At 42.7% G+C, this 27,427-nt stretch overlaps 1 protein-coding gene across 4 annotated transcripts in view; it reads right to left on the reverse strand.

Annotated features, from left to right (window-relative positions):
• The window catches only part of PHF21B (PHD finger protein 21B), a 193,280-nt gene extending 173,099 nt beyond the window's left edge, over window positions 1–20,181 (reverse strand). Inside the window, exons 1-2 of one of the 4 annotated variants that reach the window (XM_034440342.3) lie at window positions 20,053–20,181; window positions 18,931–18,996 (exon numbers count right to left, since the gene is read on the reverse strand). In XM_034440342.3, coding sequence (XP_034296233.2) covers window positions 18,931–18,996; window positions 20,053–20,109 — 123 coding nt within the window. In that variant the 5' untranslated portion in view covers window positions 20,110–20,181. Of the gene's footprint in view, window positions 1–18,282; window positions 18,667–18,930; window positions 18,997–19,331; window positions 19,615–20,052 lie in introns of those variants that run through there. The other 3 variants (XM_060684143.2, XM_034440343.3, XM_034440344.3) reach the window with 3 other exon arrangements.
• Between the last annotated feature and the right edge of the window lie 7,246 nt (window positions 20,182–27,427).

Below are 27,427 nucleotides of genomic sequence, written 5' to 3' on the forward strand. Positions count from 1 at the left end.
TATTTTTTGAAAATAATGTGTATATGTGTTTATGTGTATGATTTATGTTCTCTCTCAGGGATCAATCAATCAATCAGAATAGAGCTGGAAGGGACCTTGGAGGTCTTCTATCCAACCCCCTGTTCAAGCAGGAGACCCTATCCCATTTCAGATAAGTGACTTTCTAGTCTCTTCTTAAAAACCTCCAGTGATGAAGCACCTACAACTTCTGGTGGCAAGCTGTTCCACTGGTTAATTGTTCTCACTTTCAGGAAGTTTATCCTCAACTCCAGGTTGCTTCTCTCCTTGATTAGTTTCCATCCATTGTTTCTTGCTTGCCTTCAGGTGTTTTGGAGAATAGGCTGACCCAATCTTCTTTTTGTGGCAGCCCCTCAAATACTGGAACACTGCTAGCCCTTCTTCTCTCTAGACTAGCCATACCCAAATCCTGCAACCGTTCTTCATATGTTTAAGTCTCCAGACCTTTACTCATCTTAGTTGTTCTTCTTTGTACTTTTTCCCAAGTCTCAACATCTTTTTGGTGATGTGGTGACCAAAACTGGATGCAGTATTCCAGGTGTGGCCTTACTAAGGCTTTATAAAGCGGTACTAATACTTCAAGTGATTTTGATTCTATGCCTTTGTTCATACAACCAAGGATTGAATTAGCTTTTTTTGGCTGCCGCCGCACATTACTAACTCTTGTTTATGTGATCGTCAATAAATATATAAAAGACAAGAATTGCTGGAAGTGAGGTAAGGAGGTTGGCACCTTCTATCATATGTGGTGGACCTGTTCAATGACAAAAAGGTTTTGGTCTAGAATTCGAATTTGGTTACGGGAAATAATTGATGAGGAATTAGATCTATCCCCTGAAATATTTCTCTTGGGAATAATTAGGAATGGACTTACTAAAGATAAAATCCAACTTATAATTCATATTACAACAGCGGCCAGATTAGTCAACGTGAAATTTTGGAAGATAAAACCATACCACCAGAGGAAATTTTAATAAATAAAATTTTAGAGTGCACAGAAATGTCAAAACTAACGAATGAGCTAGATAACGACGAGAAATCATATAGTATGGGGAAAGTGGTACGAATGGTTAAATAACAGGACAAAATTATGATGTTAGGGTATACTTATCTTTTGCAATTTAAATGTGAAATTTACCTGATGTATATCTTGTAAATATGTACAAACACTGCACTTCTGATTTTAGTAGAGATTTGATGTTTTTAATTACAAAATTAATAAAGTATATTTTTTTAAAAAAAAGACAAGAATCCATGGATGGATGCTGTGATTTAACTGGACTAAAGCGGAGCTTGACAGTAGGGTAATCACCAAAATGGACCTTCAGAGGGCCCTGTTTGATTTTCTTTATATATTTCTAAACCATATCCTTCTGTCCAGAAAGTCTTGGAAGGCAAAAAGGATAGGAGGATAAGAAATGGCACAGCGAAAGCAGGATTGCAATGGCGCTAAATCAGAATAAAGTATGCGTAACAGTAGAAACTAGGAAACAAATTATGCAAACTAACAAAAATCATGCAAATGGATCGTTTTGCATATTCCACCGGTAACAGAATTCAATTTAGAAAGGAATTAAATTTAAAGAGGAATTGGGATTACCTGAGTACAGAATTTTACCCAGTGCCTGGCAGGAGATAAGAGGTGGCTTATCTGAGAAATGGGGTCCGTTAACTGTCATGTTGCAATTAATTCTCCGTATTGCAGTCAGCAATAAACACGATACATTTTTCATTAGACTTGCAGATTCATTTACATAAGTATATTAACTTTTGAGAAATAATTTGGGTATTTATACCACAGACACTTGTGCATACAGACACACATTTGCATAAGCACAGGTGCAGAAAGGGAGTAGCTGGGATCAGTTGCCATTCCAAAGCAGCCATCCTTCCTCACCCATTTTTGTAAAGAAAATTTCAGTCTATCAAAGTCCTCTTTAAGCAATCACGGTTCATTCAAAGAGCTCGGGAAATTTTTAAAAATGACATCCAACACAGCTTTTAAGGGCCGGAAAATATTACGGTACTTTTTTTTTTTCCCCTCTGGCTCCGGCGACACAGAATGCAAGTGGACATCTTTTTAAAAAAAATAAATAAAAATTTGGACAATACATGTTTCTCGAGAGCTGCATTGCTTACACAAATTTCATTTTCATTTTTTTCATTTTATTAAATTTGTATACCGCCCTACTCCCGAAGGACTCAGGGCGGTGAACAGCCATAATAAAACATATAGATACAAAATTTAAAATAGAAATAAAACTAGTTAAATAAATTTGGCTGAGACATTTTAAAACCCCAATAAATTAAAACCAAATTTAAAATTCCATTTAAAAAGAGGAAAAGTTTAGGTCAGGCCAGCTTGATGGAATAAAAACGTCTTAAGCGCGCGACGGAAGGTACGCAGATCCGGAATCCTCCGTATCTCCGGGGGGAGCTCGTTCCAGATCGTAGGTGCCCCCACAGAGAAGGCTCTCCCCCTGGGGGCTGCCAGTCGACATTGTTTGGCCGACGGCACCCGGAGGAGCCCCTCTCTATGGGAGCGTACTGGTCGGTGGGAGGCTATTGGTGGCAGCAGGCGGTCCCGTAAATAGCCAGGTCCTAAGCCATGGAGCGCTCTGAAGGTGATAACCAAGACCTTGAAGCGCACTCGGAAGACCACCGGGAGCCAGTGCAGCTCGCGCAGGAGAGGCATTACATGGGAGCGCCACGTCGCTCCCATCACCACCCGCGCGGCCGCACTCTGCGCCAGTTGGAGCCTCCGAGTGCTCCTCAAGGGGAGCCCCATGTAGAGAGCGTTACAATAGTCCAAACGGACTAATAAAATAAATAAATCCTCTTTGACACTGCACTGAAGTGAAAGCTACCCCACAAAATAAAAGTATTCTGTCTCGTACAAAGAGTATAAACCGCTGTTCAATTTAAATAGCTTTGGAAAGAAAAGCTTTTGTAGCCCAATTACACGGACTGGTTGATTCAGTGTCTGATGAATATGACGTCCAATTGCTCCTCTTACAGCTGCTACATTTAACCTCCTTGGTGTAAATTTACTCTCCAATGAAAAAGATCTTAACTTTCACATAGCCACGGATCTCAGACTTACTGAGTCTACGGAGAGTTTCTCCTGTTTTACTTTTTAGCAAATTAAGTCTTCCTTAATTTTCCATCCTAACCTTGAAGTTGCATATTTAATTTTTCTAGGGCTTAAAATTGCATTTTTTTTTCCTACTGGGTTTCCTTTGTTAGATGAAGCATAAGAACAGCAGACTCTATGCAAAAGCATAACAGTTATTAGGTTTCAAAATCTGCTTCTTTATTGGATAGCGGAATGTAGCTAGAATTTGGCTGCCTCAGCATTTTCATATGGAAATTCTAGCATTTCCATCCTGGAAACTGCTAGTACATAAGAATATTGACCGAGAAGAAAGGGAAGGGAAGGGAAGGGAAGGGAAGGGAAGGAAAGGGAAGGGGAGGGAAGGGAAGGGAAGGAAAGGAAAGGAAAGGAAAGGAAAGGAGAGGAGAGGAGAGGAGAGGAGAGGAGAGGAGAAGGAAAGGAAAGGAAAGGAAAGGAGGATGGGGGAGGAGAGGAGAGGAGAGAAAAGAGAAGGGAAAGGAAGAGAAGAAAAGAGGGAGAGGGAGAGGGAGAAGGAGAAGGAGAAGGAGGAGAAGGAGAAGGAGAAGGAGGAGAAGGAGAAGGAGGAGACTTTTTAAACTGAGCCCTTAAAAAAAAAGAGAGCAAACAACAGGCAAATATACATGACACATTCAATTTTTCTCCCCCTCTTCAGCTTCAGGACCCTGAAATGAAAAGCTTCTATTCAATAGAAAGTAAGCATTGGTCTTAATCTCCTTCTGAAGCTACATATGGACATCTAGTTAGGTGTTAAAATCCTGGAGAGGAGAAGCCCCTTATCTTACTGATGCTCAGCTTTATAAATCAAAGTCTCGTATGCAAGGAAATTTTTTATCTTTGTCTACTTATGAGAGGGTAAAAGAATAATCACGATGAAAATCACCAAGTCACTGTCAAAGCCCGGCCTCTCTGTATTATGCCATGAGGCCATCTTGACTTTTTAAAACTCCTGCTCAGTATTTCAGCACAAAAGCAACAGCTTGACTTTTGCTTCACAATTAAAAAAAAATAATAATAATGCCTGGGTGGGGCACTTAAATTAAGAAAGAGTAGGGTCACATTGGAGGAAGGGCTGAAGCTCTTGTGAATGATTTTTGTGTGTGTGTGTTGTTGTTGTTTTGTTGTAAACATAAAATAAATGTTTTAAATTAAATAAATAAAAGCCCGAATTTTACCCACTTTTAAGACAAACCCTTATGGTCACAGATGTTTGCAATGTATGATGATAATAATAATAATAATAAAGTCAAGATAGCAGCAGCTACGATGGTGCAGTAGAAACTCTGCATGTTTTTTGGGTGTTGGCTGAAATGGCAAAATTGACTACTTTGATTAAAAGAAAAGAATATAAGTACTTTGGTTTCCACATGGAGACTGCTGCTGAACCTCGTGCTTGAAGTGGAAAAGAATGAAAGTTTGATTTCGGGTTTTACCGATTAGATTGATATCGATCTTTATAGAAACGGCTTGTTCATATTATTATGAAAAAAACAAAAAGTTGTGATTTGATGTTCATGCCTTGTTTTACTGCAACGGAGAGAGTCGGAAGTCAATGTTTCTTTTTCTTTTTTTTTCCCTATCCTTCCTCGCTTCTCTTCCTCCTCTTCCTCCCCACCCTTTTCCTACTTACTTTTGTATTTACTTATTCTATCTTATAAGTCAATAAAAACGTTAAACTGAAAAAGAAACTCTGCATATTTTTATGGGTGATGCATAAAATCGCCATCTTGATTTTGCTGATGGTGGATCTGAAAGTAATGTAAGCAAGATATTGCCTTCCAGGGAGGAAGATTCAAACAATAAACGTCCATACAGAGTAACATATGAGGTTCTGAAAATGCCACCAGTTGCCAGAGAAATACGATTGAAATCCAACGGTTTTAAGCAAAGTTCTGAACAAAAAAAACCCCAACTGATTTAGTAATTTAATACTTAGATAGTTACATAGCAAGCCTAGACAAGTAGGGGAAATTATTTTAAACTTACCCATGTTTCCCCCAAAATAAGACTGGGCATTATATTAATTTTTGCTCCAAAAGTTGCATTAGGGTTTATTTTCTGGTTAGGTCTTATTTGAGGGAGAAATACAGTACTAAATGCATCCGTCTGGCTGACAATCTTAACTGGGACTTATTTTTGAGGTAGGGCTTATATTATGAGCATCCTGGAAAAATCATGCTAGGGCTTATTTTCCAGTTGGGTCTTATTTTCGGGAAAACAGGAGTACAAGAGAACTAAGATTAAGCATCTCCCATGACAGCATTCCAGAAGAACCCAACTCCAATTAAAAACTCCGAGATATTTTCTCAAAACTCCAATTTAGGTATACTGACACATCTGGGAAAAACCCGAATCTGAGAGTTCTGAGTTTTCCCTCAGAAAATAAACATCCCAAATCCAGCCCCTGCATCCCTCAGTCCATCACATGACCTAATCATCATCCGTCCCATCTTGAGCCACCACTTCAACCACTCCTCCTCCAGATGCAGGAACAACCTGACCTTGACCGAAAAAAAGAATGCTATTATGTCTAACTACAAACCGTCTAATAAATCCCCCACTCCTATTTTCCCAAGCACAAGAAGGTGGCAGCGTGGAAGCTTCCGGTGCTAATGTGGCTTCCAAAGCTGACATCCCAACTTAAATCGGGGTCCATGTGATCAAAGCATCAACTGTTTAAGATTCAGTTTTGGCTCACTGCAGATGAGAAACAAGCATCTCAAGATATAAGACACAGCAAATATCTCCCAGCACAGGGCAAGAGATGGCACTGTAGTCGGAATTTCATTCTTCTGGGGAGACAATGGCAGTGCATTGAAAACCAGCTCATGGAAAACCAGAACCAGGGAGATTGCTGAGAATTGTCAGTAATCCCTAATGAATCATCCTGTGATCACTCTAGTCCAGAGGTGGGTTTCAGCAGGTTCTGACCAGTTCTGACGAACCGGTAGCGGAAATTTTGAGTAGTTCGGAGAGTAAAAATTCTGACTGGCCCCGCCCCCATCTATTCTCTGCCTCCCAAGTCCCAGCTGATCGGGAAGAAATGGGGATTTTGCAGTATCCTTCCCCTAGAGTGGGATGGGAATGGAGATTTTGCAGTAACCTTCCCCTGGAATGAGGAGGGAATGGGGATTTTGCAGTATCCTTCCCCTGAAGTGGGGTGGGAATGGAGATTTTGCAGTATCCTTCCCATGGAGTAGGGTGGAAATGGGGATTTTGCAGTATCCTTCCCCGCCACACCCACCAAGCCACGCCACGCCCACCAAGCCACACCCACAGAACTGGTAGTAAAAAAATTCTCAACTCTCTCAACTCCATGTGGTCAGCTGCACCAGAACCACAAATATTTCCTTCTGTTCATCGATAAATGGACCTTCTTTCCAATCAGTCTCCAGCCTCCATTTTGTCTCCAGCACCTTTCTCCCGGCTTAGAAACTGAACCAGACGGATATTTCTTCCAACAAAACAAAATGGTTTTGCTGATTGTGATAAGCTTAACCCTGTTTCCATCACAGGCCACGCTTGGACAACCATTTTAGCTTCATCTCATCCAATCTTCTTAGCTTCCAGAGACTAGTTGGTGAAGTTTCTCAGCTAGCCACCCTCAGGGGTGGGAATGGAGATTTTACAGTATCCTTCCCCTGCCATGCTCACCAAGTCACACCCACAGAACCGGTAGTAAAAAAAAATTGAAACCCACCACTGCTCTACTCATCGGACTGAAGAAATTCAAAGTTCATTCAAATCAATTATCCTGTTCTGACAGCAGATTTTTGAAGTGGTCCAAAATATCACAGCAAACACTTTAAAATAAGTTACAAAAAGTGCTGCATTCACTTTTCTGGCATTTCCAAGTGCTGCATTACAGCAGACACTTTAAGATAAAGAGCTTTCCTTGTCATTTATGGAAGAAACACTGGATATGCACATAGACACATACATAGACACATATGAACACATACTTATAGACCTTGGTACAACAACTGGGCCTTAAAGGGAACTATTCTAGGATTTCAGAGAAAAATATTTCTTTTCACCTCAACCGATCTCAACATTCTCAGGGTGTGCTTTCCATTTTAGTGTAAATATAATCTTATGATTCACAACAAGCTGCTGAAGATGAAAACTGAAACGAATATCCCACTGAAAATATAAAAAGATGATGGAAGAACTTCATTCCGTGAAAATGTGTGGGTGAGTGGGTGTTATTTAACTGAAGCTTAAAAGTTTCTTGAGCTTTGTAACCGTTTAAAATGCATAATTCCCAAGGGTAACTGCGTACAAATTGCAAAATTACCTCAAAAAGAAGCGAAGCTTACGCTGCCTTTGACTCTTAAAAAGGTTTACTTGCGGGGAAAATCTGCTTCTGACCGAAATTTAAACATTAACTTGCTTATTCTGTGAATAGCAAGCAATTTAAGGAATAGGAGTAGCTTTTAGGAGGACGAGTCAGAGCTCTGTCTTTCCACCGCTCTTTGAAATGTTGAAATTTCTTTCACAGACATTATTTGAACAATACATGCAATCTTGCTATAAAATTGCTCCTTGCTATGACCTGCATATTCCAGGAAGTGGAGTTATTCCTCCCTTGCACCAGACCAGTATTTTTGAACTTGGCAACCTTAAGATGTGTGGACTTCAACTCCCAGAATTCCCCAGGCATCCATGCAAATATTTGCCAGCGTCAGTCCAGATATGCCACCCTCAATGTCAAAACCAGCCATTATAGTTGATTTCTGTATAGATAGTAAATAATAGCTAAGAAATGAAGAGAACACACTTGAGTGACAAAGAATAGAATAGAATAGAATAGAATAGAATAGAATAGAATAGAATAGAATAGAATAGAATAGAATAGAATAGAATAGAATAGAATAGAATAGAAGTGGAGTGGAGTGGAGTGGAGTGGAGTGGAGTGTAATGGAATGGAATGGAATGGAATGGAATGGAATAGAATAGAATAGAATAGAATAGAATAGAATAGAATAGAATAGAATAGAATAGAATAGAATAGAATAGACCAGGATAGGATAGGATAAGATAGGATAGGATAGGATAGGATAGGATAGGATAGGATAGGATAAGATAGGATAGGATAGAATTTTTTATTGGCCAAGTGTGATTGGACACACAAGGAATTTGTCTTGGTGCATATCCCCTCAGTGTACATAAAAGAAAAGATATAGATTATGCCATTTAGTGAACGTACTTTTAATGTTCTCTTCTGGGATAGGCTTGTCTGAATCCCCAGTTCACCAACAAAGCAAACACAGCAAGAATTCCACTGGCTTCCCCATAACTGAGTTTACCAGGCAATACTAATTGTCAGGTTAGAATTTAATTGTACAATCACATATTTGGCAAAGGAGCAAGGATAGCTGAGCGAGGCTTGGAAAACATACAGAAAACATGAAACTGAGCACTTCAGATGCGCGGTAAAAGAATCATTCTACATTTTAGGAAAGGGGTTTTATTTACCAACACCAGCTTGTTTGACAACTGTATAGATAAAAATGTTACAGCTGCTAGGCTGGCAGTGTGGTTTCAAGATATCAAGCAATTGGAACGACAAACGAGCCGGCACAACATTCTGTTTGGTTAAAGAGGCAATGCCTATATTAATATTATCTGTTGTGGTCCGCCAGCAGCCTGCGGAGCTGGCAGCGGAGTCAGACAGTGAGGAGGCTGGGGAGGACAATGGGCCAGTCCTGAAGTCAGGGGAAGGCCCGGACGAGGGCTCTGCATAGGAGGCAGAGATGGGGCCAGGGTCATCTGGGAGCGATGTGTGAACTCCGGAGCCTCCAGAGGCAGATAGCAGAGAGGCAGAGGAACAGGAGAAGCTTGTTCCTAGTGCATGCATGCGAAGAGCTGCCAGAAGGCAAGAGCAGCTAAAGCAAAAAGGACGACTCAGAAGTAAGGCCAGGAGATGATTGGCCCATCCCAGAAGACTTAAAAGAGCAGCAAGGGCTCTTGGGATCTTTGTAGGAAAGCAACGTTGCTACATTTGTTTCTTGTCCGCGTCTCTTGCTTCTGAACTTTTGCCAAGAAAAGCCTTTGGCAGGGTGCCAAAGTAGACAAAGGTTGGTGATAAGGCCGAAGGACTGTTTATGAAGAATTTGTTTTGGACTTAATTTGGACTAAACTGAGAATGAAGTAATTCTCAGCTGTTCTAATAAAATATGTTTCTTTAGGACTGATTGTGTCTGGTAATAACTACTTGGGCCTAGGTCACAACATTATCAACTGATACCACATTTCATCAAAGTTTTAAAGAGGCATGCTCCAAAGAGATCAAAAGAGTCAAGATGAAGGCTCCTGGCAGCATGACAATCCACCTCAGCTCTCCAAAAGGATTTCAAGCTCAGGAGACAAAGGGAAAGATCTGGAGCAGTGTTCTTCAACCTTGGCAACCTGAAGACATGGCGGATTTCAACTTCCAAAATTTGGCAATATATCTTCAGGTGGCCAAGGTTGAGAAGCACTGCTCTAGAGAGAGATCAACAGCAGGGGGATGGATAATCTTCTGATTCTGCCCTTTGGCTATTATATTATTTCAGTTTGTCATATTTCACTGTTTCAAAATCTATCAGACAGAAAGCTCGTCATAGGCCATTCTCGAACAGTAATATTGAAACTACCCAAGGCTTTTAAAAAGTCTATAAAAGTAAAACATTTAAAACCCTCTTAACTACAGAACCTAATAATGGTCCGATTTCTGCAATAGATGCACATTTTCAATATATGCCCTCCTTCGAAATATTTCATAACTGTCCCTGGAGACCAGTCACTCTTTTTTTTTTTTTTTCATAATAAAGTCCATTTGACAAATCAGACTGAAATCCCGGAGGCAAAAAAAATAAATAAAAGTGAACGCCTAGTTTCTAATAACAACTGTACAGTGTAGGATTAAGCGAGCTTGCACTAGTAAGCGAGCTTGTACTAGACGGTCAAAAAAATCAAGATGGCAGCCATACTTTTATGATTACACAGCAAAAAACAGGTAGAATGTCAATGGCACCATTGACTCTTTCGACTACACCAGGGGTCAGCAACCTGCAGCTCTGGAGCCGCATGTGGCTCTTTCACCCCTCTGCTGCAGCTCCCTGGCACTCAAAATATGTGTCACAACCACCAATGTGCAATACCCACCGGCATGTGATTTATTGAGCTTTTCAACTCCCGGTAGGCCAACCAAGGATAAATCCAAGAAAAAGAAAGAAAGAAAGCAGAATGTTTAATTCAACTATGTATTCTAGTTTTGTGGCCACTCAAGAAATAGTCAGGCACGGGAAGGGTTTTTGTGGCTCCCGGTGTTTTCTTTTCTGTGGGAAACGGGTCCAAATGGCTCTTTGAGTGTTTAAGGTTGCAGATCCCTGGACTATACCTTCTATTAACTGTGGCATAGTTATCTTCAGGGTTGGTATTCACTTACTTCCCCTATTGGTTTGCAAATGTGAGCATGTTCCCGTCCATGCATGTGCCTGGCCTTCCGTGCATGTACTATGCTGGCGCGTGCGCCTTCTGCACATGCGTGCGGCCTCAAAAACATGCCTAAATAGGATGGCATAGAGCCGGGGCAGGTGGGCAGGCCCACCAGAAATTCCCGCTACCGGTTAGGGTGAACCGGCCCGAACCGGCTGAATACCACCTCCGGTTATCGTTCTGATAAGTAATTTTACATCAATTCTACAGGAATAGCAATAGCAGTTATATATCGCTTCACAATGCTTTTACAGCCCTCTCTAAGAGGTTTACAGAGTCAGCCTATTGCCCCCAACAAACTGGCTGCTCATTTTATCCACCTCGGAAGGATGGAAGGCTGAGTCAACCTTGAGCCAGTGGAAGGATTCATTCATGCCTTAACTTATATACCATTATTTTCCAAAGAAACAAAGTGCAAAGACACTGTGTAAATATCTATCCTCAGTGTTCACACACAAGGAAGGTAGGCCCAACATTGCAATTCAACTCCACCTCTTTTGTGTACATTGGGTGTGCATTGTAGGGCATGGACAAAAGGACAGGGCTTCCATCGGAATGCTCCACCACCATTTTACAGATTTTGGATCCTCCCTCGCAGCTGATATCCCAGAAAGGAAGCAAACAAGGACTCTATCATTACGAGCATATAATAATAACAATCGATCGAAGATTACAAAATACAACACAAAAATACAAACATACAAATAAAAATATAAAATACAAATATAAAATACAAATCCAAAGGCCTGCAAAATAAAAATAGGATGTCTGTGCAAAGATGAGAAAGGCAAAAAAACAAAATGTCTGGAGGGTGGATGCGGCAATACCTGGAAACAGCAGAAGGGAAGAGAAAGGACTGGAGAAGATAACAAAAACCAAAAAGACCTGCAAATAGAAATAGACTGACTGAGGTAAAAGAAAGGCAATACCAATACATGTAGTCCTCGACTTACGACCACAATTGAGCCTAAAATTTCTGTTACTAAGTGAGACATTTGTTGAGTGAGTTTTGCCCCATTTTATGGCTTTTCTTGCCATGGCTGTTAAGTGAATCGCTGCAATTCTTAATTTAGTAACATGGTTGTTAAGTGAATCTGGCTTCCCCATTGACTTTGCTCATCAGAATGTCCCAAAAGGTGATCACATGACCCCAGGACACTGCAACTGTCATAAATAGAAGTCCGTTGCCAGCATCAGGTGACCATGGGAATGCTGCAATGGTTATAAGTGTGAAAAATAGTCATAAATCACTTTTTTTGTAACTTTGAACGGTCACTAAATGAACTGTTGTAAATCAAGGACTACCTGAAGTAATAGGTGCCTTGGGTGCAATCCCAAAACCCCATTTGCATACCATTGGCATTGGCATTGGCAAAATCACCATCAATCAATTGCAAAGGCAGCTTTCCTCGAAATAGCTTACATCCTACAATGATATCTTTAACATCATCAAACATGCACATCTGCCTATTCCATGTCCCTTGGGAAGGACTTGATCAGTGGATAAAAATGCCAAATCCAGTCTGAGCTCTGACTGACTGTGCAACAAAGCATAATAATAGGTAACACACAAAGTACAAAAACCTGCAAGTAGAAATAGAACGACATGGCAAAAGTAAACAAAGATAGTATCGATAATAATAAGCATTTTGAGTACAGTCCTAAAATAAATGAAACAGTGCTTGAATACCATTGCATTGACAAAATCACCATCAGTCAATTGCAAAAGGCAGCTTTACTTGGAGCAGCTTACATCCTGTGACAAAGCCATGAAACCACATCTGCCTATCCCAGGTCGTTGGGAAGGACTGGATAAGTGAATAAAAACGCCAAATCCAGTTTTTAAACATCTGACTGACTATACAACCAACCATAATAATAATTGGTTAAACAACCAAAAAGTGATTCTGATCAGCTGAATTTGCCAAGAGTTGAAAGGGGTAAAGATGGAACCAACTGTGGAGGAAGGGAAGTATGGCCTGAATGAAAACATTAAGAAAACCCAAGAACCTTTGCTGAAGGCAAAGTCAATCCAGGAAAGCTCTTGAAAGCAACAAAGGTGAAGAATCCAGAAAAGAAATAACTGAAAATTGATTTGCTAACTAGAAGAACAAGGCAGTGGATGGTCAAAACTTTGAAGGATATACCGTGTTCCCCCGAAAATAAGACCCTGTCTTATATTTTTTTGAACCCCGAAATAAGCGCTTGGCCTTATTTGCGGGGAGGTCTTATTATCTTGGGGCATGTGGAGCAAAATGGGAGTCCTCTTGCTGTCTTACCTGATTTCCAGCTCTGCATTTAAATATTTTTGGGGAGGGCTTATTTTCAGGGGGAGGCTTATTTTACCACATGCACTCAAAAGCCTGACTGGGCTTATTATCAGGGGATGTCTTATTTTTGGGGAAACAGGGTAGAAAGAAAAATTGATTAAAAACCACACAGAGTTTGTTAAGATCAGGAGTATTAAAGAAAGAAACTGAAGGCTTTATTTTAGCAGTTCAAGAAGAAGCTTTGCCAACTAATTGCATGGAGGAAAAAATTCAATGTTTAACAAACAATAGCAAATCATACCTTTCTAGTAAAAAAAGATGAAACAATATATTTCATCAGTGATTGCAGCAAAATTTCACAAACTGACTATTGAGCAGCATCATGAGTTGTCAGAATTATTCATCAGAAACTTTGCCAGAGGTTTGGATCTGAATGTAGTAAAAACTACTGGGACCATCAAATTGAGAAGGTTTGGGAAACTGAGTGAGTTAAGATCTTATGGGAACTAAAGATCCAAACAGATAGGCCTCTTGTTCATAACATGCCAGATATAACAGTTATTGAAAAGAAGAAAGTCTGGTTCATTGATTTAGCTATTTTAGGAGATGCTAGGCTTGAGGAAAAACAATTGGGAAAAATTATGAAATACTGGAACTTGTGGATTGAAACTGATCACTTATGAAAAAAGAAATCCATTGTTATACCAATCATAATTGATACCTAACGGAATTCCTTGATATTTGGAAATATTGAATTTATTAGATTTGAACACCCTAATTTTATGAAAAACTTACCTTGCTAGAACTGCCTATATTCTTTGATACTATCTTAATAATTCTTAGGTCCTTGATTAGGATTTGACTTATTAAATTATCACCAGACTGTGAATCTAAATGTAGATTACCCACACATTATCATTCCCACCCCCCATGGATAGCCACAACACACCATTGTTGTGAGGGAGGAGATAATGACAAATTAGTCATTCATAATTAGGAACAAAATAATTGAAAAAGTAGTCAAAAATGAGCAGGTTAAAATATTAATATTAAAATATTAAGATGGGCGGCAGCATATAAATTTAATAAATAATAACTGTGGTTGAAAAGAAGAAAGTGAAGATATCTGATGTCGAAATACCAGGAGATAGTAGAATAGAAGACAGCAAATGGAGACGATCACAAAATACTGTGTTTCCATGAAGATAAGACCGGGTCTTATATTAATTTTTGTTCCAAAAGATGCATTAGGGCTTATTTTATAGTTAGGTCTTATTTTGGGGAAAATATGGTACTAAATGCATCCATCTGGCTGACAATCTTAACTGGGGCTTATTTTGAGGGTAGGCCTTATATTACGAGCATCCTGAAAAATCATGCTAGGACTTATTTTCCAGTTGAGTCTCAAGATCTGAAAATAGAAGCCGAAAGCTTGACATATATTGGCCAAGATGGTACCAAGGATTATTTGCACACTGGGTGCCATACTGAAAAATCTTGGACGGCACTTAAAAAATCTGTGCATTGACAAAATTTCCATCTGTCAAATGCAAAAGGCCGCACTGCTTAGGTTTCTACATATACCACGCTGAAACAATATCACATCCTATGTCCTTGGGAAGAATGTGATGCATATTAAGGCCTATACCAGCTAAAGAACTGGCAGCTGTGACTTCACATTGTTGTGAACAGATAATAATAAAATATGCTTTTGATGTATCAGAAGCAAATATGGCAGTTGCACATTTAAGCAAAAATTATTATAAATAGATGCTTAGCTGGCCAAAATATATTCAGCTCTGCACCATAAGATGGAAGAGTTATCACTGTCTCAGCTGGGTTCTCAGAAAACAAGGGAGAAAGGCATGAAGACAGGTGGGAGTTTCAAGAAGTGACTTCTAGATCCTATATAGACATATTTCAAAGGAATGAGCCTCCTGGCTAGGTAGGTAAGAAAAATACATGACATGTCTCACAAACTTTACTTTCAAAACAGCAATAATCAGGCAGTTACAGGTAGTTCAATACATTTCATACACTTGAGCCTTCGTAGGATCATCCCAAATTACTGGTAGATTGGAATAAAGAGGACAATCTGAAGATTTTTAATTTGAGGGAAAGTGAGAATTAGAGGAAATTGCCCATAATTTATTAAAAAAAAAATAATAATGTGGAGAAATGTTAGAACCTAGGGTTAACCAAGGAAGTCAGATGGTGGGTCATTCAGAAGACAGAGGGGAAAAAAAACATTGAAATCTCTTGATCCATTCTGAGGCTTTTTTTCAAAAAAAAATTGATATAAATTCTTGGCGAAGGAATTACTACGGTCATGATGTTTTTTGAAGCATTGAGCATTCAACCATTAGTTCAGAGTTTCTCAACCTCAGTAACTTAAAGATGGGTGGACTTCAACTCCCAGAATTCCCCAGCCGGCATGAGTGATGGGAGAATTCTGGGAGTTGCAGTCCTCATATCTTGACATTGTTGAAGTTGAGAAATTTTACACTAGGTATGCGCTGACGGTCCAATGGAATAAGGTAAAGGCACCTAATTTCCTGCAGAACTTTGCAAGAGTTAGACATTTTATTTTTGCTTATTATTTTTTTTTTTAAATCTATGCCACTCTCCCAGATTATCAAGAGCCCATTTCTGATGTGTGTGTTTTTTTTTTAAATATTTGGAAAAACAATGTCAGGGAGATTGGAGCAAATAAAAGCAATTTCAACCTCCTTGGGTTTCAGAATGCCTCCAGAACATTTCCATATTCACAATCTTCACTCATTCAACACATTCATTCAATACCAGCACAGAGCTCAGATGAAGCATCCTCTTTCAGGAAGACCATAGATGGAAAGATGCTTTTTTATCTTTCCTCAAAGAAAAATAACAATCGTCTCAACATCTTCAGCCTTAAAACTGACAGCCCCTGTCCCTGGGATAGTCTTGCTTCCTGACTTGGAAATGTGAAAATACTCAAGACTTATCTAGTCTTTCACCTCTGGCGATAAAACAGGCAGAGGCTAATACCCCACACTTTTTAACCAGAGTAGTGGTTGTTTGTTCCATAATTGTTCACTGAGTATCTGCCTGTAATGTGCGTGGCAGAGAGCCATAATTTACTGTTTAGTCCAGGAAGTGTTTCACCATGCTAAAAATGTCCATTCCACTTTCAAAGCTTGCATCAAGTTCTCTTTTCCAGCTATGAGTTCTTTGCTTTATCTAAATTCCAGCACAGCGTGTAAAAATTGCTTCTTTTTGACTATCGGCATCACCAAAAAAAAAAAAAAAAAAATGTAAATTGCTTTGAAACCGTCGCAATCATACAGAGAAGCGCAATCCAATATATGTGTCCTGTTTAAGGAAGCCAAACTCGTTCCTTATCAAAGGGGGGGGGGAACATTAACATGCATTGTTTGCAGTATAAGGCTGTTGCCTTGTTTTAAATAAATCCTTGGCTCAGTGCAGAATCAATACAACACGTTGTTTCCTCCTGCTAGAAAGAGAACTAATAGCTCTAAACTACAGTCTTGTTTTCTACAATTCCCTCCACCCACCCACCCCCAATAAAAGAAACTATCCGGTTTGATTAAATATCTTTGTTTATCTTTGTGCTCTGCTGACAGGGGTCTCCTCTCCCCACCCCCACCCCTCCAAAATGGCATCAAAGCAATCAAAATGGTAATGCTTAGCATGAATGGGCCACACCAGCCCCTCCTCCTCCTCTTCTCCTCCTCCCCCCCCCCACCCGCGTTAAAACTCTGCAGACTTTTTCTCCATGTTAGGAAGAAACCAACACCCCCTTTGTCACAAAATGGAAGCTTCCACTACAAACTGAGAGCGGTGGCAAATTCTGGGCGAGGATCAATCAGGGTTGCGGGGAGGGGGGGAGGAGGAGGAGGAGGAGGAGGAGGAGGAGGAGAATAGTAGAAATGCTGAGATTTCTAATCCCGGGAACTGAAAGCATTCATCCTGCAGGGAAACGCTTCCAAACACTTCCGCATGCTTTCCAGCTAAGAGGGAGGAATACAGACACATACCCTTGCCATCACATAAAAACCAATGCACGTCTTTTATAACACAGATCTTTTATCGTACGAAACATACGACCTAGATCGATTTCTCTCCCCCCCGCCCCCCCCCCCTATTTTCCTTTCCTTTCCCTTTCCCCGATCTCTCCCCTCTCCCCTTGGGAAGGCGAGCATGGCACGAAAGTCGATCCCGGAATTTTTTTAATTTTTTAATATATATATATATATATATATATTCATTCCCTCCCTCCCACCCTCCCCGCTTCTCTTCCCTCCACCCCACCCCACCCCCCAATTTTTTTTTCCTCCCCGGAAAGGAAGAAAAAGAAAAGACGAGGCGCTGTTCCAAGTTTTGGTGCTGAAACCGTCGGCAGCATTCCGAAAGGAATCGCGGCATCGATTCCGCCAGAGGACGAGGAAGGAGGGAGGGATGGATGAGGGGGGGGGGTCGGAGAGGGGAGGGGAGATCTGGGCAAGAGGGGAGACAGCCCCGGGGAAAGTTGGCTTGTCGAGGCGGGGAGGGGTGGGATGGGATGGGATGGGGAGGGGCGGGGGAATGCATAATCCGGCAGATCGCAGGCTCGTCGGTTTAAGCCGCCGCTGTCGGTTTCTGCACGGGGAGGCTCGACAGTGGCGGAAGGCGGAAGGGGGAAGGGAAAGGAAAGGAAGGGAAGGGGGCTGAGGAGTGCGGCGGCGGCGGGGAGGGGGGGAGCGGGCTGCTGGCGGAGCCGCGGAGCGTTCCTGGGCATCTGTTCGTGGTGCTGAAAACCCCAAGCCATCCGAGCTCCGGGCCCCCCCCCCCTCCGTAAGATGCGAGCAACTCATCCCCGCCGACCAACTTTCTTTTCAGCTGGGAAAGCCGCGGGGGAAGGTGACGGGAAAGGGGGATCGGGGTGGGGGGGGCGTGGGTGGGTGGGGGGAAAAAGAAGTAGCAGCCTCCGAGCCAGTCATTGCATATCAGGGTCATTCACCGCAATAGCAGGAGACGTGCTGACAAAGATCACACACACACGGGCGCGCGCGCGCGCATAACACACACACACACACACAGAGAGAGAGACATCCACATCCACACACACACACACTCAGGCATGCACACAAAGAAAGTTTGTTTGAAGAAGGGTGGGGAAGAGCAAACCAGGTTTGCTTTGGGCATCGCTTCGCTTTCCTGCTTAGATTTGCCTAACTAGGTGCAGGGAGGGAGGGTGGGGGGGGGAAGGAGGTTCAAGCAAAAGCACCCTCAGAAAGCCAATGCATCAGATCATCAAGGGGAAGAAAGAAAGGGGGGGGGAAACAGCAAGTGTATGGACGGACCGTTGGGGCGGGAGAGAGAAATATACACAGCACATACCAACAAAATAAACATTTCCGACCTAATCCGGATCTGCAGAGGTTCCAAGGGGGCTGGTCTCAGCCTCCCGATTCCCAACTCTGAGTTATTCCACGTTGGAAGGAAGTCAACACAAACTAATCCAAGACCCAAGAATTTTCCATATTCCTAAAACATGTCGACCAACTCAAAATGGACGCCTGTGTGTGAGTGAGTGTGTGTGAGAGTGAGAGAGAGAGTGTGTGTGTGTACGAGAGCGAGAGTGAGTGTTAAAATAAAACGGTTCCAACCACAGCTTCCTTCTTTTTCTCTTATCATGAATAATCCATATAAAGGCATTTCAAGGCAAAGCAAAGCAAAATAAATCCCGACCTTTTAAATCGTTTCTCACTTTAGCCAACCTAAAGTTAAAACACACAAACACTCCGAGAAACAAATCAAGAAACAAAAACAAAACAAAACAACAACAATAATAATAAACACCCGAGTGTTTTATTCACATGGAGGTATTTCTCAGCCAACAACGCGGACTTTTCAGATGTTTAGAAAGTGGTACTATTAATAGCAGGAGGAAAAAGAAGAAAAGAAGGGAAGCCAGGAAGAGAGGAAAAAAAAAAAAACAGAAGAAGCTCAGTGCAGAGAAACAGAACCGAATTGATTCGTTCTTACTTGTTTTTCATTAAGAGCTGCTATTCTCGATTGCCTCTCTTGGATTTGTTTCTTAAGATCCCCGTTCTGTAAAAATGGCAATAAAATGCAGATTAAAAACCAAGTGCAAACTAAAGCTAGTTAAAAGTAAACTTGTGTCTAGGAATGGCTCCCAGCGAAAGAGCAAGGGAAAAAAAACCCAGGCACAATGAAGAGAGAGAGAGAGAGAGAGAGAGATGGAGATAAAGTAACAAAGATCAGCCCGGACTTCAAAGGGATCTCTCCTATTGATAAAGTTTCTCCTCCTGAGGTCAGAGCACTTATTGCAACACAGCTAAAATCCGGTGGAACCGGGAACTCTTCTTTTTATCATTTTTTTAAAAAAAAAAGGAAGGAAAAAAAATACAGCCATCTGCATTTACCTGTGGATTTTGCTTCATCTGTGCAACTAGTTTCTGTTTAAAGAGGGGGGAAAGTACCCCGAAAAAGAATGAATTAAAAGTCTTAGGGGTGTAATGGATTTTTTTTTATAAAAAAAAAAATGTGCGTGTGTGTTCTTGTGTGTGTGTGTGTGTGTAGGACGGGAAGGGAGGGGTGTGGAACAAAGAGGCAAGTAAACACAGCGAGTCAGTTTCAAGCAAAGCTCATAAATATTCAAGTCTCGTCCTAATCTCTCCAACACACACACACACACACACACGGACGGACGGACGGACGTCTACACATACACATTCACACGCGCGCGCGCGCACACACACACACACACACACACGTACAAGGATCAACCGCAAGGGTGACTCCGGATCGAAGCCACGCAGATTCCCACGCCGAAAGTCAGCCAAACAATCCGTAAAAGTACTTCGCCGAAGTGCTCCGGGCGGCGAGTCGAGAGAGGAGAGAAGCGGGAGGGTCTCTTCCCCGCCCCGCCATGCCTTTCCCCTTCGCTTCAGGAGCCGGACTCTGCCCTCCTCCTCTTCCTCCTCCTCCACCCTCCGATCGATTCAACCTGCGGCGGGGATCCAGAGCTCCCCGGGAAAGCGGCAGGGCCGGAGGATCCTGCCCGTGCCCTGGGCTGCCTTCGGGCGCCCAAAGGATCGGGGATGCTCCAGTCCCCGCTTGGCTCGTTCTTGTTTTTTTTTTTACCTGCTGGCGGCCCTGGATTTCCACTTTTAACGCCTCTTGCAAACCGGGCATCTCCATCCTTTGCAAGTTGAGAGGCACTTTTTTTTTTATTAAAAAAAATGTATTTATTTATTTAATTTTTTTTTTTTGGGTCCTCCCCCTCTCGAAGCCTGAGGAAGTTTGGGGAGGGAGCTTGGTCTCTCTCTCTCTCTCTCTCTCTCTCTCTCTTCCCCCCCCACCCTCCCCAAACGTCTCCCTTCCCCGAGGTTGGCTCAGACCCGCGCGTGGACACTTTCTCTTTCTTTCCTCCCCCCCCTCAACCACTATAACACCACCCCAAAAATCCCAATTTCCCCCCCCTTCTTCTTGTTTGCCAAAACAAGGGGGAGAAAAAAAAACAGCCACCCCCAACAATCCAAAGAAACGGCAACTCAGCAGCCAAGAGCAAGTTCTTTTGCCTCTTGGCGAGGGGGCACAGACAAATCACTCACTTTCCGCCAAAGTGGGTGGGAGGGGGGGGTGTAAGTCCCGGGCCGCCCGCCCTCACACCCCTTTCCCGGCTCCGCCACCCACCCCGCTTAGCCAAGGATCCCGGGAGGGTCCCCCGCCCCCCGGCTTCTCGGGGGGGGGACCCTCCTCCGCCCGAGCCCCCCCCCCCCGGTGGCAGACCCAGAAGACTAAACGGCAGGGACTATATTTTTCTCCGAGTGCGCGCCTTGATTTCACTTTGCCCTCAGGAAAGAAAAAAGTTGTGCCGCGGCTGTCGATGCTAATTTGGAAGTGCCCGGATGGAGCCAGGCGGGGGGCGGAGGGGGGGGGAGAGAGAGAGGAGGATGAGGAGGAAAAGAGAGAGAGTGTGTGTGTGAGAAGCTGCTCTACGGATGGAGCATGCGCGATAGGCGGACTTAAGGGAAGGCAGCGCGAGAGAACAACGGGGCTAGGAGGAGATCGACGGCGGCGTTTTGGAGCTTGCAAAGGGGCGAAGGCTCGGGAAAGCGGGGAGAGCCCCCATCGGGCGCCGCCAGCAGCAGCTTCCTGAGATGCTTCGGGGCCTGTCCGGAGCAGAGCGGCTGAAATCGCCCCTCTTTGAAAAGCATCTTGAGGAGAGGAAGCCGAGATCCCGCCCGCTCCTTGCTTTTCTTCCCCTTACCCCATTCTGCACACAAGGACTCTTCAAAGCAAAACAAATGAGGGGGGTGGGATGTCGTTTGGGGGGTGGGGAGAGGGCTCGCCCCGGGGTCAGAAGGATTCAAGGGGGCAACCTGCACGCCAAAAAGAAAAAAGAGGCAGGGTTTTCATTCTAAGGTTGAGGTTGCCATCTTGACTCTTCACACACACACACACACACACACACACACACACACACTGCCCTCTGTGCAATCTTGCTGGCAACTCTTGAGCCAATGGACTGAGTTTTCAGCAGAGCTCAGACGTCCCGTCTCATTTCTCTCTCTTTTTCTCATTCACTCTCTTCCCCTCTCTCACTCATTCATTCTCTTTCCCTCTCTCTCTCACTCTCTCCCCCCTCCCTCTCTTTCTCTCTCTCTCTCATCCACTCCCCCCCTCTCTCACACACACTCATTCACTCTCTTTCCCTCTCTCACTCACGCTCTCCCCCCTTCCTCCCTCTCTTTCTCTTTCTCTCATTCACTCTGCCCCCTCTCTCTCACACACACTCATTCACTCTCTCATTCACTCTTTTCCCCTCTCTCATTCATTCTCTCCCCCCTCCCTCTCTCATTCATTCTCTCCCCCCTCACACACACTCATTCACTCAATCACTCTCTTCCCCTTTCTCAGTCACTCCCCCTCCCTCTCTTTCTCTCATTCACTCTCTTCCTCTCTCATTCACTCACTCTCTCCCCCTCCCTCTCTCTCATTCACTCTCCCCCCTCACACACACTCATTCACTCACTCACTCACTCTTTTCCCCTCTCTCGGTCTCCCCATTCCCTCTCCCTCTCTCTAATTCACTCTCTTCCCCCCACACACACACATTCATTCACTCTCTCACTCACTCTCTTCCCCTCTCTTGTCACTCTCTCCCCATCCCTCTCTTTCTCTCATTCACTCTCTCTCTCTCTCTCATTCACTCACTCTCTTCCCCCTCCCTCTCTTTCTCTCTCTCATTCACGCTCTTTCTCTCTCATTCACTCACTCTCTCCCCCCTCCCTTTCTCTCATTCACTCCCTCTCTCTCTCGTTCACTCCCTCCCCCCTCCCTCCCTCCCCCCCCCTCTCTCTCTCTCTCTCTCTCTCTCTCTCTCTCTTACAATCTGAATTGGAGCTATTCATTCCATACTGCAAAAGTCAACCATTTGCAACCCTAGTTGTGATTGTTCCTGTTCTGTAAAAGCATGCCATTTGGACAGGGCCCTCCGCTCCAAAGAATCGTGGCAGCTGGAAAAGAAGCTTGACTTAAAGACTTCAAGTGCTGGAGAAGAATGGGTGAATGAGGGCTGTTTTGAGATTTTAAGTTGCTGAAAGGCTGCCTTGAATCAGAGATGCAGGTGCTTTCCCAGAGATGGGAGTTTGGAGTGTGTTAGTAACCGGAGGTCAAAGGTTTCCCTCCCTCCTTGTGTTTTTGCCCGCCTCTTTCCCCTTACACACAATTCCAACTTGTGCAATTCATCACCCAGGTTACCAGCAACTGAGAAACATGCTGCTTTAGAGTGTCTCAACCTTGACAACTTTAAGATGTGTGGACTTCAACTCCCAGAATTCCCCAGCCGGCAGAAACAGTGCTTTACAGCACAGCCGGCATGTGCTGGCTGAGGAATTCTGGGAGTTGAAGTCCACAAATCATAAAGTTGCCAAGGTTGGAGACCCCTGCTTTAGAGTTTAGGATATGGATGATGCAGAGAACCATCTCTGACTTACTGGGTCTTTATCTGTCAGATATGTGCAGCAAAGCAAATTCTTGGGTTAGGCCAAGACTCAGTAGCACCCAGAGAGAATGTAGCGTATCCTGCATCTCCAATCTTGCATTTCTTTCTGCATTCAGAAACTCTGTTCACACAACATGCTTAACTGGCTGACACTTGCAGCGGTTCATTTTTCAGAATTTTTTTCCGGTTGTGTAAATGGGAATTGTTGGGTTTCTTTGTAGTTGAAAGTATTGTGCAAATGAAACCAAATAATTGGCAAACTCAGATCTTAATGTTAAAGTAGGTTTGGTGAATACTTACACTGTGTCACTTTAGTTTTGGGATGCATCCTCCTCATGTTCATGTTTAGTGTTAATTATAATTGAGAGGTTGCCATAAACAGGAGGGGAGTCAGTTTATTTACCAAAGCACCTGAAGGCAAGACAAGAATCAATGGATGGAAACTAATCAAGGAGAGAAGGAACCTGGACTTAAGGAGAAACTTCCTGATAGTGAGGACAATAAACCAGTGGAACAACTTGTCTTCAGAAATTGTGGGTGCTTCAATGGTGGAGGTTTTTAAGAAGAGACTGGACAGCCACTTGTCTGAAATGGTATAAGGTCTCCTGCTTGAGCAGGGGGTTGGACTAGAAGACTTCCAAGGTCTCTTCCAGCTCTATTCTGAAATAGAATAGAGTGGAGTGGAGTGGAATGGAATGGAATAGAATTCTTTATTGGCCAAGTGAAGAGCCTGTAGTACAGTGGACTAAAGCACTATTATTAACATCTGCTTGCAATTACTGCAAGTTCAAATCTCACCAGGCTCAAGGTTGACTCAGCCGTCCATCCTTTCAAAGGTAGGTAAAATGAGGACCCGGATTGTGGGGGCAATAAGCTGACTTTGTATAAATATACAAAAGTATGAAGGCTATTGCTTAACGCATTGTAAGCCGCCCCGAGTCTCCGGAGAAGGGCGGCATATAAATTAAAGCAAAAAAAAAAAGTGTGATAGGACACACAAGGAATTTGTCTTTGGTGCATACCCTCTCAGTGTACTTGAAAGAAAATATATGTTCATCAAAAATCATAAGGTACAACATTTAATGATAGCCATAGTCATATGTTAATATATTTAGTGTCATTTGTCCTCTATTCCTAAACATCTCCTTGTTGTTTTTTTTCTATGAATATGATGATGACAACAATGATGATGATTAGAGACAGAGGATCAATGAGAAAGGCATTTTTTTTTAAAAAAAAACTAAGGATACGTGAAGTTTGTGCCAGTGTGAAAAAAGAAAGTCATAGTGGATCCAGGGGCATTTGCTGGCCTTGATGCCATCCCAAAAGATCTGGAAAAGCACCTGGGAGATGATAAAGCTGGATCGAATTTCAACTCATGTTACAAAAGGTCTCCCTGGTACCTTTATCTCTCCTAGATTCTTGGAAACAATCTGATCATCAAAAGTACGAAATCTGGCGAAAACAACAATAATCATCCAACAGAAGAGAATAACAATATTCTCCTTTTTTTTTAATAATAAGCATGGAATAGAAATATAAAAAAATATCAATTTTTATAAATATAAAAATGTCAATATTTCTTATACTGAAAGACCCAACCAAATTCTTAGTCAAATAATTGTAAGAAATAGAATATCAGCACAATTGTATACAGGCAATCGTCGACTTGCAGCCAGTTGTTTGCCGACTGTGCGAAGTTACAGTGGCAAAAAGTGAAAAAACTCACGACTGGTCCTCACGGTTAGGACTGTTGCAGCATCCCCACAGGTAACCAGCATGTATTTACAGAGGTTGCAGAGTCCCAGGGTCATGCAATCACCATTTGTGGCCTTCCCAACCAGCTTCTGACAAACAAAGCCAATGAGGGAAACCAGGTTGACTTAAAGATCACACAATTCGCTTCCACAGTATTTGCTTTACAACCATGAGGGGAAAAAAGCTGTTAAAACAGGATGTGATTCATTTAACAACCAACTTGCTTGGCAATGGAAATTCTCGTCCCAACTGTGGTCGAGGACTATCCGTGTGTACATACTTGGTGGTACAAACCAGACCCCATGGAATGTAGTAGTTAGTGGCTCAGACTTTCTCCTGAAAAGACTACGTTTTAGAGAGAGGAAAAAAATTGAATTTTCTCGTCTATATCTATCTAGCTCTCTATATTTATATTTATATCCATATCTATCTAGGGGACACGGTGGCTCAGTGGCTAAGATGCTGAGCTTGATCAGAAAGGTCAGCAGTTTGGCGGTTTGAATCCCTAGCGCTGTGTGACGGAGTGAGCTCCCGTTACTTGTCCTGGCTTCTGCCAACCTAGCAGTTCGAAAGCATGTAAAAATGCAAATAGAAAAATACGGATCACCTTTGGTGAGAAGGTAACAGGATTCTGTGCGCCTTTGGCATTTAGTCATGCCGGTCACACGACCACAGAATTGTCATCAGACAGCACTGGCTCTTCAGCTTAGAAATGGAGATGAGCACCGCCCCCTAGAGTTGGGAACGACTAGCACAGTGGTCCCCAACCCCCGGTCCGCGGACCGGTGCCAGGCCGTGGAGTACCTGGCACCGGGCCGCGCAGCGGCCGGGGGACATGAACGCTGCAGCGCAAAGGCTCCTGGGCCGTGCGCAAAAGCTCCTGGGCCGTGCGCAATGGGCCATGCGCAAAAGCTCCTGGGCCGTGCCCCCACCCCTGCGCGCGCTCAGCGGGCCACGGCGATAAAAAGGTTGGGGACCACTGGACTAGCATATATGTGTGAGGGGAACCTTTACCTTTATATCTATCTACTGTAGCTATCTATTTATATCTCTATATCTATCTATCTACCCATGTTTCCCCGAAAATAAGACCCTGTCTTATATTTTTTGAACCCCGAAATAAGCACTTGGCCTTATTTTCGGGGAGGTCTTATTATTTTGGGGCATATGGAGCAAGACGGGGCTCCTCTTGCCATCTAACCTGATTTCCAGCTCTGCATTTAAATATTTTTGGGGAGGGCTTATTTTCGGGGGGAGACATTTCAGCGCATGCACTCAAAAGCCCAATTGGGCTTATTATCAGGGGATGTCTTATTTTCGGGGAAACAGGTATATTGTAAACAAATTACTAAAACTTCCAAGATGAACAGCAAAAGAAATATAAGAAATAAATGAGAGAAAAAGAGCATGTGAAAAAATTTGGCAAGGTTTATCAATCTGAGAAATTTTATATTAATTTCCTCCAATCTGATAAGAAAAGCTTTATTGTGCGTGCAAGTAATGTAATTCTGCCCAGTGTCTGTGAATGGCATGCAAAGACCTGGCTTTTTGTTGTACAATGAGCAATATCTTTATATCTGTTCCATTAATCCTCGGTCATACATGAATGGACTATTACTTGTAACTTGTCAATATTTTAGATTATTAGATTTTACAGTACACTTTATTTCTATATTCTTTATTCATTGCATGACCCTCAGCCTCTAGTTTTAGATTTCACTCATAATTAATTTTAGAATTTCTCCCCCACTTCCCCTGTCTTAGCTAGATTTAACCTTTAATTTTAATCTTCATCTTAAATAGAATGTCATGCTGCACATAGTATTTTACTTCTAGAGTACTTCAGTATAATATTTTTCTATGACTGGATCTTGTTATATTTTGTTTCAAGCTAATCATTGAGCGAAATAAAGTTCCCTCCCTCGTTGTCATTTTAAATTAGATGAAGGCTCAAATCAAATGTAGAGACAAAGAGTATCTAACATTTATATTCTGAATGCTGGCATTTCCAAGATTGATTGACAGCTGAATAGGCCATTGACAGTTTTTGTTTGATAGAGTACCCTGAAATCCAAGTAGGCTTCAGCTATCTCACATGCAAGGACACCCATAGCGTGTGCCTGTGTATCTCTGCATATGACAAAGGTCAAATCGGTAGCCACTGTTGTATGATTGCAAGATGCCCTTAATCGTATGGGTACAAAAGATGGTTCAACCAAGGAAGGGAAGCGGGTGCCATCTCTGAAGCACTGAGATTTCCTAGATCACTGTTTTTCAGCCTTGACTACTTCAAGATGTATGGACTTCAACTCCCAGAATTTCCCAGCCAGCTTGCTCATCTGGGTGTCAGGGATCCAAGTAACGCCCCCAACGAAAGAAAACCCAGACACCTGATTTTCCTCAAAGTTCCATTTTATTAGAGATGTCATATTGGCACATCTGGGAAAACCCGAATCTGAAAGCTTCCAGGTTTTCTCCACCCAAAGGAAAGTTCAAGTCCCTGCCCAACGCCCACAATGTCCATCACATGGTCCAATCCAAGCACCGTCCCAACTGGAGATGCCTCCCAGTTCCAGCCACCCAGGTGCAGGGCAAGATGTCCTTGACTCTCTGAGAAAGGAATGTTATTATGACTATGTATCAAACCTGGCTCCATACAATCCCCCCTCCCAATTTCCCACAGTAGTAAATGTGGCAATCCTGAAGATCCAACGAAAAATAGGACTTCCAGGCCTGACACTGGGAATTGAA

Source organism: Pantherophis guttatus, chromosome 7 (assembly GCF_059756535.1).
Source record: "Pantherophis guttatus breed Tessera chromosome 7, ASM5975653v1, whole genome shotgun sequence".
Lineage (NCBI taxonomy): Eukaryota > Metazoa > Chordata > Lepidosauria > Squamata > Colubridae > Pantherophis > Pantherophis guttatus.